The following is a 14,804-nucleotide window of genomic DNA, read 5'->3' on the forward strand; positions in this document are numbered from 1 at the left end:
ACTCAAACTATCTCTTTATTAAAAGAGGTAACAGACAGACACACAGACACACTTTCGCATTTATAATATTAGTATGGATTATACTAGAGCTTTTGCCCGCGACTTCGTCTGCGTGGAATTAGTTCCAGCAGTTAGAGTAAGATAGCACCTGGATAAAATCTAATGGCAATAATTTTCAGCATAATATATGCTTCATTGCTTACACCACTTAACAGGTTCATTCATTTTCTCATTTCTACCCCTCTTTTCACCCTCTTTAGCGGTGACTTCCGACTATCTATGTCCTTCTCCGGGACTCAAACTATCTCTATGCCGAATTTTAACCAAAGAGGATATAATAAGATAGAGCGGTACTGTCATAGTAAATTTTGTAACCATTGTAAATTCACTGCCATCTATCGACAAACTTTAAAACTAAAAATGAAGATTTATAAAAATACGTTAAAATGTATTTAAATATGGATAAATGATTTTTTTAATTTGCATTAATTATTTTTATGATTTTGACCCATGTTCTTTCACTGATATGCGTTAAAATTGTTAAATAACAAACGAAACCGTCAACGCCCTCTATACGAGAGTAGGCCAAAACTAGTGGCGCCATCTGATCGAGAATCAAATTTTAGGGATTTTCGAGGCACGTTTTTTCCTTAAACTGTATCCATCTATTACGAAGTTATATCTATCTTTGTTTTAACGTGGTTTTAACTAAATCCATTCAGCTGTTTAAGCGTGAACAGGTAACAGACAGACAGACAGACACACTTTCGCATTTATAATAATTATAGTATGGATTATTCTTTTTGGGTGTAAGAGCAAAAATAGCCATAGACTATAAAAGTAAGTATTGACGCTACTCATGCACCTTCATCCAATAAACATAACTTGGAAGAAAATAATATTCTGTCAAATCATGTGAAATTTCACTGTCAAGAATTAGCGATGTCGTAAAATTCTAAATTTTCTATGTAATTATTTGGAGACTGTCTGCTACTTATACCTTTTGAAATTCCTTGGTGTGCTAATCAAGTTTTGAATACGCTGCGTGTAACTAATATTATTACGGGCCATGTGAGTTATATTCTACCGTCGCTTTCTTTTTACAGTACAGTACTTATAGATAAGGTGCATGGAATCATTGAGTTTGTTGCTTATACTTATAGAGAAGCCATACCAAACAATGAAATTGTCGCAATCGCAACCTGTGCTAAACATAGACATACCTATAGTATAGTTATAGACATGAAACTAAGCGTCCAGGGGTAAGAGAAAGATATTCATGTATTGACAGGTTAATGTATGGCAGCATAATCCTTTTTCTCTTTCACACTTATAAATTTCGGTATTTCGCCATCGCCTCCTACCCATGCTGCCATAACCCGACCATGAAAAAAAACCCGGTCGGTGATAAGGACAAAGCATGGCACTATTTTCTCTTTCCTCTTATAGGAATCGAAATAAGACTATCTTTCTCTATCAAAGAGTGTCAGGCCCTTGGTGCCACACGACCAAAACGGCGTAAGCGCCGTAAAATTCATGGCGCCTACGCGTTTAGGTCGCACGATTCACGCTCCGCTTCTATAGGATCGTGATCAGTGGATGTGGACGCTCCACACCTGGTTATTGTGATCTGCCTCCATCGGTGCCTGTCCATCGCGTCTCTGACGACCGAGCAAAAGCTGGTTGAGGATGGGGCCCCTTTTACTTGATAGCTCCATCTAGTTGGAGACCGTCCCCGGCCTCGTTTGCCCTCCGTGTTTCCAACAACGATCAGCTTTTCTAGACTTTCATCTCCCCTCCTCATTATGTGGCCGAATATCACAAATAGCCATAAAACCAGAGGCCCTTCATACAAGGCATCTTGCTTACGGAAGTACGATCATGTATCTTACTACTTACTACCGACAAAAACTTAATTGGTTTCCAATACGCCGCCGGTGAGATATTCACACTCTTTCTCTTCTCTTCAATGTGGTTTTTACACCTCTCTATACTTCTCTCAAAAAATCCAATTTCTGGCTAAAGGCAGTGGCCACCGTCTGCGTTCTAGCACAGAATAACTAATAGTACAACCGGTTCTAGCGCGAATTTATCACTTAATTGTCACCCCCCATACGCCCTCACAAATCTCGTGGATACAACAAGTCCTTCGCAGTGGGTTCAGTGAAGCTGTGGAATGAGCTGCCTGTTCGTTTTAGTATGTATTTTTGTACAATAAAGAGTTTACTACTACTACTACTGTTGCTACAGTAGGAAGTGCTCCTAGTTTTGTAGATATTTGGGGTTGCCCATCATACTGGTCTGGTCACATGTGGGCGTATCGCGCAGAAACACCAACAAATCAGTTCGTCCAGAAATCACAGTTTTTATCGTTCAACTCTGTGGGTTTATCGTTAGGAATATAACGACACTCACTGCTCAGTTTAACAGTGCCGCCGCGACGCGTCGCAGTGCTTTTGACAGTAGCAACAGTATCCTGAGTGTGATAGCGGGAGGCTCGAATACATGCAGCACTGGTCGAACCTGCATCGCTCCTTAGCTGTATGTGAAATTTAGTTTTTAGTGTTAAGCTAAGTTACTAACATGGTTTTAAGTACCTGCAGGGACTAATGTGTACTTGCGAACTAACCTTATATGGATTTTATAGTGGTCCGAAATAAATTACTTTTATTTTATTTTTTATTTTCATTTAACATTTTACAGGCTTGAAGAAAGCGAAACTCAGGGCTGTTATCGACCCGATCTGTTCAATTACGTCTCAAAGTGGCTTAAATTAATGGTAAATAATTATTACTTACTTACCTCTTCTTCTTCTTCTTCTTCTTTCTTTCTTACAAGTCTTGTTGTAGTACCTACAGTGGGTATATGTAAGCTGCATAATGCATATATGTATTGGCAGTAACGCGCCATCTACTTTAGCCATGATGCTTTATTTATTAAGACGTCGAATATTTTCTGCTATCTTGCTGATGAGAGCGCCCGGGCAGTAACAAAAATCCTATCTCTGTCCCTCGACTCCCTCGCATCACAAAGCATATTTACATCTATTTTCGTCGTCGCAACATAACAAAAATTAATCCCTTAGGCCTTAGTAATCGTAAGTGAGTGTGATTGTATGATGACTATATGGAGCGACATAATCGTTAAGCGATAAAGCTCTTTAATAAAGATTAAAAAAAAGAGACATATTTTATTAGATTTAGCTGAACTATCTCGTTTTGCAGTGTTATACATTTATTATAGGTTTGTCCGCAATGACATGTTTTAGCAAGTTGCTTTTTAAACGAGGATAAGTACGTATTGTATTGTATAGTTCGGGCGATTTTCCGCAACTCGACGACTGGCGCCTATTTTGCGTGACTGATAAGTACGTAAATTATGTATGTACGTTTTTAGTATGTGGGTATTTTTGCACTTTGTAGTTTTTCCTCAGTCACCCGTTGACCACGAACGCTGTAAAGGGTTCGAAACGTCGGGATGTATTATAAATTCAATATTACGCGATATAATCCGTTTTCATAGTTTTATTTCATGAGTAACTATCGCGGTAACCGAAGACAATATTATGTAAATTATCTAAAAATTACCCATTAAATGTTGCAGAACAGTGTAATACCAGAGGTCTAATATGGAAACCGACCGCTTGATGCAGGCTGTGCTGCAGAGCTTTCTAGACGCTGATTTGCGGGTTAGTGATAGGTACAATTACTCGTGACTTACTCGTATTAACATTAAGCTTCCTCCACACTCGTGTGCGGATCGCGGCGCGAAGCCGCGAACGCGAGTGTGGAGCGGGTGTCGCAGGTCTGTGAAATCGACTATAATTCTGTTTCTTTATTCCGTACATGGAGACTATATAAAGGAGCCAAATCTCTATGTATGAAGTGTCCATCAAAAAACAGTAATTAGGCACCATACACCGAAATACTACCAAAAACAACCTACGTAATTTGGTCGGGTTATTTGTTGCCTTATATGGTTCATGTTATACTCATGTCCCAGAGCCTAACTAGCGCCACCGGAGAAATTAGAAACTATTATTTAAAGCTGAAAGCGGTCACTTTTGCAACAATTCTGCCATAAGAGATTGGCATCCTTTCTATAGCATCCATAATTCCGTAGTCTAAAATTACATTTCTTGTGGTACTAATAAATGTCATGTCTTACACATGAAACGTCATTTTAGTCTAAGGAATAAAAAGCAGACCTTACACACTCGCTACACACGGCGCAATTCGCGCACGAGAGTGGAGGGGGCTTTAAGGATGAAGATTATACTATGAGTAAAGTTAGTCTCTGGTCTCTACCTGCGATTTCGTTTGCGTACAAGTCGTTATAATTTTCAACCCCACTTTCACCCATATAGGGGTAGAATGAAAAAAAAACAGTGGAGCTTACTGCATTTTCATTACTATTTTCCTATTATTTTCAGTAATCAGTGTGTTTATTGCTGTCATAGGTATACAAGTTGGTACATTTATTGGTTCAGCTATGAAGCCCTGTAGGGCAATGCAATATAACTTAAATCTAACTTAATTACTATGGCTTAAAGCTATCCCTAATACATTGCTTATAATGACCATGCATCATATTATATTATATTTCGGGTAGAATGCGTCCAATGATCCACATTCCAAAAATCGGATAAGTTTCAGATGGTTTCAGGGTAGGCCGGCTGACACCGGCACACGCCTTTCTTTTATGAAATAGGAGGCAAACGAGCAGACGGATCACCTGATGGTAAGCGATTACCGCCGCCCATGGACACCCGCAACACCAGAGGAGTTGTAAGTGCGTTGCCGGCATTTAGGATGGGAGTACGCTTTTTTTTTTTGAAGGTTTGAAGGTCATATCGGTCCGGAAAGCCTGGAGGCTGAGGCTATAGAAACTGGAAACTTATAGTTTCCTCTGCTATATCTATGTAAGATCATTCTGAATTAGTATCAAAACAGGGCAGGGCGGCTGGCATAAGCACAGAGCCGACGCCGTAGACACTAGAAACTTATAGTCTGCCCTAAGACCGTTTTCACATTGTCCGATCGGATATCGGATGTCGGAAAGAAGGAAAATGTAAGAAATATGTGTTTTTCTGTATTTATTTATACATTTAATAAATAATTATTAAGCAAGCAAAAAGGCGGACTTAATACCAATGGCACTCTCCTACAGCTGTTTTGGTCATAGGCGCCTTCCGACATCCGATATCGGAAAGGCGCTTCCGATAAATTCAGCCATGTCGGACCGATAATATGGGGCATTTTCTATGAAAAGGGACCTTATTGTCGATGGCGCTTACGCCGCACAGTGTCGCGCGACATTGTATTTATATCGGAGCATCGTTAATAATAGCGTAAGCGTCATCGACAATAAGGTCCCTCTTTATAGATAATACTACATATTTGTTTGTGTTGGTGTATGTGTAGGCATAATAATGTTTATTGTAGTGTGCGTGACCGCTAAAGCGGGGCCCGGGGTAACTATTTATTAATCTGTGGCCCGGGCCCGCCCCAACGCGGCCTGACTACGGGGATGCTACATCTGATATCGGATTGGATAATGTGAAAACGCTTTAAAATTGATTTATATTTCAGGTAGAACTAGTGCCAAAACCGGACCAGTGTCAGGGTAGGACGGCGGACACCGGGTCAGGACCGAGCTACGATGCCAGTATTCAGGTCACCGGACGGCATACCAACAACTACAAGGTACCTAAATCACAGAAAAGATTATAAGTATACCTAATATGTAATACCATATTACATACTGTTACGAAGCATCCTATGGCCAGTCCCGTCCAAGTCCAAACTATTAAGCATAATTTTAAAAGTGGAAAAGTGCCTTTCGGGAGACTTGAAACACAGCTTGAACTCACGGCCTCTGGATCGATACTTCACCAAGACCTCAATCATAGCCAGCGAACCTTTCCACCATATGGGTCTAGGGGACCCAAGCGACAAGCGACATCTACCGTAAGAGCGTTACACTTCTAAACGGATACCGGAGTTCCAAGTCATATTGGAAATTCACCAGTTACGATGTGCTATATACCCATACCTACTAATTTAATTTCTAAGCTTAGAAACGTTGATGGACTTTGAATAAAATGCACTCCGTCGTATCAAAAATAGGCATTTTTTTATTAAACTTTTAGTTACCATACAGTTGTTCTTGTTATATTTTCTGCGTCGTCGGCTAAAGTCGCAAACCTCGTAACTCCTCCGGAGGAGTTACGAGGTTTGCGACTTTGGCCAACGACTGTTACATGTTACATGTCATATGGGGTAAGAGAAACATAGTTTATTTTGGGGCTAAGAGTAACAGTTTTATTGAATACTTAAATATTATATTATCTATATTCTGTTTTTTTATTCCGTAGACTAAAATGGCATTTCATGTGGTACCATAGACATAGTATAGTAGTTATAGACATGAAACCGAGCAACCAGGGGTAAGAGAAAGACATATTCATGTATTGACAGGTTAATGTATGGCCACATAACATAATCCTTTTTCTCTTATAAATTTCGGTATTTCGCCATCGCCTCCTACCTATGCTGCCATAACCCGACCATGAAAAAAAACCCGGTCGGTGATAAGAACAAAGCATGGCACTATTTTCTCTTTCCTCTTATAGGAATCGAAATAAGACTATCTTTCTCTATCAAAGAGTGTCAGGCCCTTGTGTGGTACTAAGAAATGTCATGTCATACACATGAAACGTCATTTTAGTCTACGGAATAAAAAAAGTATGAGGATTCCCTACAAGTGTTTCTGTTGCCCCAATTTTTCTCTTACCCCATCTATTATAATTTTTTTGGTTTTAATATTCATAGCACCCTGAGCCGAGCCGTATGAAAGGCTATTCGGGCCACATGGGCCAGCACGACAGCACCACGCAAGCCCTCGACGGACAATATGCCACCGTCTACCGGGTAACTATATATGCGGCCTTTTCTATGAACATTTAAGCGTTTTTGAATAAATTTATTCTATTCTATTCTATTCTAAAAGGGACCTTATTGTCGATGGCGCTTACGCCGCACAGCGTCGCGCAACATTGTATTTATGTCGGAGCATCGTTAATAATGGCGTAAGCGCCATCGACAATAAGGTCCCTTTTTATAGAAAATACCACATATACTTTTCATTTCTCATGCTCTGAAAGAGGGTCATTGTTGTTCTAAAAGGTGTGCAGAAAATGATACGTGTCTGCACTAGAGCATTTTACGTTCGAAGTACGATTTTTTTATTTTTTTTACGATAAGCAATTGAAATTTGAGTTTAAATGGATTTGCTATACAATTTCCATTGTGATGTTTGACTCTCCATTCCATAAATAACGATACTTTTGTCTGAATTGTTAATTGAAAGTACCCTCAAGAAATACTATAAAAATTTATACTTGTTTTTAAAAAACACTTGCATTTTACTTTCCTCGTATTCGAAATGAAAAACAGTGTTTAACTCGGGTGAATGGCATCATTTCTGCCTCGGACTATTGGCACAGCTATTAAATACCTCGGCAGAAATGAGTGCCTTTCATCCCTTGGTCAACAATCTACTATACTAGCCTTTCTTATTATAGCATAGCTGACTCCTGGTGTGCCGTCGGAAGTATACCAAGAATGCGAAATTTCCACTTGCGTACATTTCGGCATCTTATGAAAGTTTTCTTTGATTCCTGTGAAATTTGCCAAAACTTTACCAACTTTAAATTATCGTGCAGATATAGTTATTTGTTATACAAGGGTGCAAAGTTGTATTTTACCCGCGAGTGTGGAATTGAAACACGAGCAAGCGAAAGGATTCTATAGTTGAACCACGAGCGAAGCGAGTGGTTCTAAAATAGAATCCTGAGCGTAGCGAGCGTTTCAACACACAAGAAGTAAAATACATTTGCACCCGTGTGTTACACAAAACTTTTCCCCTCACTATAGCGAGGAAAGTGCAACATCCACAGGCGTTAGATCATCATCACTGGAATCACTTATTTTTGTACGATATTATAACAGAAAACACTGGAAATTCTGATTTTTACGTGAGTCGGTGAGAAGTGCTTTTAAGTAAAAATTTTTGTTGACAATGTTGACATTTCTGTTCTGACGTATGAAATGTAAACGATGCGTTTTGAAATTGCATCGACTCAACTTGTGCATTCAGAATTATATTTAACATCATTATAAAAAATCTAACGTTTCTTATGGAATTTTAAGGTTTATGACTTAAAATTATAAAATAAAGCTAAATTTGGTATTTTTTATTACATTCTCAAACCATTTATTTAATGATAATTAATATCGAACGAACCATTATTATGAGCGTTTTACGTTTTGTTATCTGTCAAGCTACTTAAACATGCTCCATTCAAGGTCAAATTACTTTCCCCACTAGTGGATAAAATGCGTTTTTCCCCGCTTGTTTTAAAGGATAAAAGACGGCTTTCCGAGCTAGTGAGGGGAAAAATAAATTAAACAAGCTGTACAAGCTGACTGACTTAAATTTGAGACATTATATTATACTTAAGACGATCTTGAAAGTTGCTTGCTCATAAATCGCTAGGCAAGACGAATAAAGCCTTTCTAAGGATTGTGTCCCTTCTTCTTAAACACCTCGTTCATGGTGAGTCCAAGTTCCAAGTTCTCTCAGGTTTCTGGCGTTTTGAGGCGCCCTAAAATCATTATGGAAAGGAATTTCGAATTTGCTTCAAGAAGCATCTAAAACGCCTTTATAGTAAAAACGCCTCCTAAGCGGTAACATTGGCATTCTTTATCTTTTGGTGTGCCGTCGGAAGTATACCAAGAATGAGAAATTTCCACTTGCGTACATTTCGGCATCTTATGAAAGTTTTCTTTGATTCCTGTGAAATTTGCCCGAAATTTGCCAAAACTTTATTTATTTTTGTAAACCTGTGTTGTGTACAATAAAGTGATTACTACTACTACTTCTACCACTACTTTACCAACTTTAAATTATCGTGCAGATAAATAAATTAAACAAGCTGTACAAGCTGACTGACTTAAATTGGAGACATTATATTATACTTAAGAGGATCTTGGCCTCAGACTCAAGACAAAGTTGGTGGCAGTGGCAACTAGTCTTTAAGTGGTTCTAATTTAGCTTCCAAGATTCGACCCCCACAGGCGCCACATAAACACAATAACAGTCTGGCAAAAAGAGTAGAAATTAAAAAGTGGCAACACTGTAGTGTCGTCCCTTTCAAATCAATCTAAGAAAAACGGGACGTCACTACAGTGTTGCCACTTTTTAATTTCTACTCTTTTTTGCCAGGCTGTAGGTTGCGCTGATTTATCACAGAATTCCAATGGCTACCTCCTGTCTCCATCATCAGATCAGCTCGATGGTACCATAATATTGCATTGTCACCCAACTTACATATGTGTGCCAAACCAAACCAACCAAACCAAACCAAACCAAATTGTCATATCTGTAAGTGAAACCGATTGTTTTATCCTATATCTTTCATCTATGCCTGGTAACCAAAATATTTGATTTTTTGTATTTGTGTGCAAATTTTCAGCTTCTTTGAAAACTGGGAACTTGGGAAGTGAGTCAAATTAACTTGCAAGATTTGACCCGTACAAACATAGTTACATAGGTACAATTTACATACATACATAGGGCCGGCAACGCGCATGTAATACCTCTGGTGTTGCAGGCGTCCATAGGCTACGGTGACTGCTTACCATCAGGCCATTGTTTCAATTGTTTGCCACCGTCGTGGTATAAAAAAAATACATTGTAAGTTATATAAAAGCTTGTAATTAAAGGCTATTGATGATGTTACCAGGTACAACACTGTAAGATGACTCCAACTTCGCCTCCACCGATAACTTCAGAGTTCCCACCGCAGCGCCCTGATGTCGCCTACGGTTAGTTCCAAAGGAGCTGGTTATCCTAAACTTATATCCGCAATCAACTTACATTTCATGCTACTTCAAGACACTAAGATTTTCGAATTGCGATTTGTGATGCGGGTGGCAAGCAGGGGTCCGTTTCTCAAAAGCTTGTAACTTGTAATACAAGTGGAAGTCCTTTTCTAACAAAAGCTGTCAAAAAGTGACATCCGCTTGTATTACAAGTTACAAGCTTTTGAGAAACGGGCCCCAGGACAGTCGTCCAGGGCCTCGCTAAATATTGCTGCTACGCGCAACAACTACACCAGTTTCTTTTTATTTATCACTAAAGACAAGCATAAGATTAGAAACGAATACATTAGAGGAACCTTCAAAGTCGCTAAAACGAAGACAAACTCCGCGAAAACCGCCTGAGATGGTATGGGCATGTCATGAGAAGAAGTGAAGACCACATGACGAGAAAAGTAATGGCCATTCAGGAGGGAAAAAGAGGTTCAGGCCGACCCCCCGCGACTTGGAGTCTGACCATTAAAAAGGACCTGAAATTGGTGGAGGTAGATACGGAGACAACACAAAACCGTACATTGTGGCGTAAACGTACAAGGAGGGCTGACCCCAAATGATATGGGACATATACAGCCAGGAAGAAGAAGAAAGACAAGCTGCACAAAGATCTGCGGCCGCCCGGAGCCTTGTAATTGTTATCCTTGTATTTTTGATGATCAAAATTCGTGAGTTCATCAAACCTCGGTCAGTCGCAAAAAGTCGTTATCGACAAAAAAGCAAGAACGTGACAAATTTTTGACTAAATGGGGTTGGCAACTGTCAAAGGTTTGCATAGATTGCGCCATCATAGCTTGCCCCTTTTTCTACGAGATTTAGCTTAAAGGGCTGGCATCCAGGGCATAAAATTCCAATAAAAAACGAAAAAAATTACATAATGAGGGCTAGCGCGTATGAATTCGCCGCTAGAGGCGCTAGTGTAGATGGTGGTCTTTTCCATAGTTCGAAATGTCAAATGTCACTTGTCACTTCAATGACTGACAGCTGTTCTTTAGTCTTTTGGACCACCATCACCATCAACTGGTGAGCAAAAAAACGATAGCCCTCATTCTAGGGATTGACAGGGCAAATCTGGCGCCATCTGCTGAATACTTCGTCCGGCTAAACCCATTCAGTCAGGATCCTTATCATTATCATAGACAGACGGCCGGCGATCTAGACGCTTTCCTGAACCCTCTGTAGCTAACCTCCAAGCAAAGCTCATCCTCATTACTTAGACACATGGCACACCATGAATAAGCGGGCATCTCGCTCGTTTCTTTCCAGAACGTGCAGAATGTGGAATGAGTTGCCTCCTGAGGTATTTTCCTTTGTGCTACGACATGGGATTCTTCAAGAAGCGGGGGTATTTAGGGTTCTCAAGGGTCGGCAATGCTTACGATACGATACGATACGATCATTTATTGATAAAAAATATTTTTACATGTCTTAAGTGGCTCCTGTGATGTTGCTTATGTCCATGGGCGACGATGACTGCTTCCCATCAGGCGGCTCGTCTGCTCGTTTGCTGACTATTACATTAAAAAAAAACCTTTGTGTTCTCAGGATGTGACAACTTTCAAGTGGGCGGCAGGGGGAGCGGGGAGACAGGCAGCGTGCCTGTCAAAACTACCAGCTACCGAGGAGGAGGAATGAACTGGCCCAACAGAGGTACATAAGCGTAGTCTCAGGGTCTGACTTCCAAGGGGGCAGCAGGGGGAGTTGGGAGCTAGTAGTGTGCCTGTCAAGACTACCAGTTACTGAGGAGTAATGAACTGGCTGAGCAGAGGTACGTACCTATCTTAGTATTTTCAGGGTGTGGCTCCCAAGTGGCAGGGGGAGCGGGAAGACAGGCAGCGCGCCTGTCAAGAGTACCCTGGTACCGAGGAGGAATGTATAAGTTTTTCATGCATTTTGTGGCAAAAGTTTTTTAGCACCAATCGTACTGGGCAGTAGAAAAAAAATTAGGAAATTAGAAATCAATAGATTCAGTTACAGGAAAACAGAAACATAAGAAAAACTAACTTACTTAAATAAATAAATAATTTTAATGTAAAACAAGTCATTGATTACCGTTGTACTTAGAGTTGTTTTTTTTTCTTTCACACCGTTTCTCACATTAACAAAATTCTTATGAAAAGTTGCTTGCTCATAAATCGCTAGGCAAGACGAATAAAGCCTTTCTAAGCATTGTGTCCCTTCTTAATGAACACCTCGTTTATCGTGACTCCAAGTTCCAAGTTCTCTCAGGTTTCTGGCGTTTTGAGGCTCCCTAAAATCTTTATGGAAAGAAATTTCGACAGTGTGTGAAAAAGACAAATAAATATTTGCCTTAAAAAACATCTAAAACGCCTTTATAATAAAAACGCCTCCTAATATTTTATTATTTTATTATAATTTGGACCCGGGTATGTCCTTAAACTACGTCCGGACCCGGGTATGTCCTTAAACTACGTCCAAAAGAGAGGCATGGGCACTGTGAATGACCTCTCGCTTTGTGTGGTAGGGCACAGGACAGCGGATGTCATTCCAGATCTAGAGCAGAGCCCAACTGGGGAAGTACCTCCACCTTACAGAAAACCGCAGCCAAATAACACTAAACCCTACTCATAGTGTTGTGTTCCTGCCGGTGAGTAAGGTTGCCAGAGCTCAACGAGGGAGAGGAGTGTTAGGGTCGGCAACGCGCATGTAACTCCTCTGGAGTTGCAGGCGTACATAGGCTACGGAGACTGCTTAACATCAGGCGGGCCGTATGCTTGTTTGCCACCGACGTACTATTAAAAAAAAAATACGTGTGGTAGCGGTAACATTGGCTTTCTTTCTTTTCTGTAGCCGCTGTCATACAGCTAACATCGTCAGAATGTAAGATTTTCTTTTTAATTAATAAAAGTGCCAATATTTTTAATTCAAAAGTCTCTCCAAACATCAAACTTTACAGGCAGTCTTCACATGTAGATCATCATCGTTAGTCTATGGTCCTGAGGTCTGCTGCCTTGTCTTTTGCCTGCAAGCATTAGTATTTCGATATTGTTTCCATTGTATAGTGAGGAAGGATGGTACTAACAAGCGTTTAAGATGCTTTGACGGCCATTCGAATATCCTCTTCTTCCTTACACTTCAAGCATCAGCATTTCGATATTGTTTCCATTGTATAGTGAGGAAGGATGGTAAAATTGATTGAAATATCCGAAGGCAACTAACAAGCTTTTAAGATGCTTTGACGGCCATTCGAATATCCTCTTCTTCCTTACACTTCTAGCACTTTGACACTTCCACTTGGTAAGCAGTCTGCTCTCCGTCCGGATCTTAGGTTATTAGTCCGGTTTCCTCACGATGTTTTCCTAGCGATTGGTTATCCGAGGACATTTGGTACATATGTTCCAAGAAACCTAGTGGTGCGAGTCGGCATTCGAACTCGCGACCTTCGGGCCTCATTATGATCATTATTATTCATGACCTCTTTTATCCATTGCAAATAAATATTAACAGGAGTGAATGCACCACTCAAAGAAACATGCTGAGTCGCCCCTCCTTTGGTAACGCCAATTATACTACCATTGAGCACCAGTGGCCCGCCAGAATCGCCTGGAAGAGTCATTTGCTTTTTGTTCGAGCACTTCGCTGCCACACAGACCACCGGACCTATATTTTCAAAGTTATAGCAAGGCACTACAATACCTTCACCAATTTGCAGAGGCTTCCCAGCGAGCTGAACAGTTTTATTCAAAGAAAACTTTTCAGATATAGTACCACTAGTTCTTCCAAAACCGGCGAATTTCACTGGCAGACCGAATAAAGTCTTATAGTCTAACGCTAATATATTCGCATGTTTCTTTGGGATTTTTTCAACTAAAACCAATCCTATGTCATCTCTTGGCACCATCTCCCATTCTTCCCCTACACTCGCTGGTAAATTAGATGTCGGTGGAGCGAATGTTTCTATTATATCCGAAATTAATGATGTCTCAGTTGGCGGTAAAGTAAAATCTCCATATCTTACAGCCAATTTGAAATCCTTGATCAAGCAGTGCGCCGCTGTGAGCACCCAGTTTTCGGCAATTAGACTTCCAGTGCACGTTCTAAAAGTAAACTGTGGGATTATTTTTAAGTAAAATAGCACAATGAAAGGGAATTCGTTTTCTGAGTCGGGTTTCCCTTTATATACACGTAGAGGGTCTGCGGCTAATGTAACCCTTAAAAGCACTGACACTATAATAGCGAGTTTAATCATCTTGCTGGAACAATCTTTGGTTATGCTTCTTGAGAATTCATGCGCGAATTGTCGCTATAAAACGAACACCGCATTTTTACATAACCGATTTGATTCCTAGCTGGATGTTTGTTGAGAAAATGTTTTTTTTTTATCTTTGAATGCCTACGGTTTTTCTTATATCTCCGTAGAAAAGGCCTCGTGGTTCCTGATTTACTATCAACTGCCAATATATTTTATTGCATTATAATGTTGATTAAAAAAGCGATAAGCGCTGAACACGTGAAACAACAATAACAGAAGTAACTTTTCTCGATTTCCTATTTTATATTATATTTTTTACAAAAGAGAATGAGGAAATTCGAGGAAACTAAGAATTATGCAAGTTTAAATGATTTACATGACCCCTTGAACCCCCCTGGATCCACTCTTTATCCTGGAATATATCTGCAGATGTGCCGTCGGGAACATTCGACTTGAATTGAGAAATTTCCACATGGTAAAATTTCGGAAACTCCTCATATATTTGTATGGGGATCAAAATTATCGATTTCAAAAATGAAAGTATCCTTTGAGAATTCCTGAAATTTTTGAGAACTTTTTGTACTTTTTTGAATACTTTCCGCGAATTTCACATCTGTTATATGTGTATGTCAGCCATTGGTTTGCCAGACTCG

General features: G+C 40.0%; 1 protein-coding gene across 1 annotated transcript; it reads right to left on the bottom strand.

Moving 5' to 3' along the window:
• Positions 1 to 13,269: 13,269 nt before the first annotated feature.
• LOC134752579 (renal glandular kallikrein-like) lies at positions 13,270 to 14,163 on the bottom strand. The gene has a single exon (XM_063688248.1). It carries the CDS (start codon positions 14,146 to 14,148, stop codon positions 13,270 to 13,272), a length of 879 nt encoding a protein of 292 aa, XP_063544318.1. The 5' UTR covers positions 14,149 to 14,163.
• Positions 14,164 to 14,804: the final 641 nt, after the last annotated feature.

Source organism: Cydia strobilella, chromosome 25 (genome assembly GCF_947568885.1).
Source record: "Cydia strobilella chromosome 25, ilCydStro3.1, whole genome shotgun sequence".
NCBI lineage: Eukaryota > Metazoa > Arthropoda > Insecta > Lepidoptera > Tortricidae > Cydia > Cydia strobilella.

Coding starts and splice junctions, on each gene's coding strand:
- LOC134752579 (XM_063688248.1), bottom strand. CDS start 14,148: ATGATTAAACTCGCTATTATAGTGTCAGTGCTTTTAAGGGTTACATTA.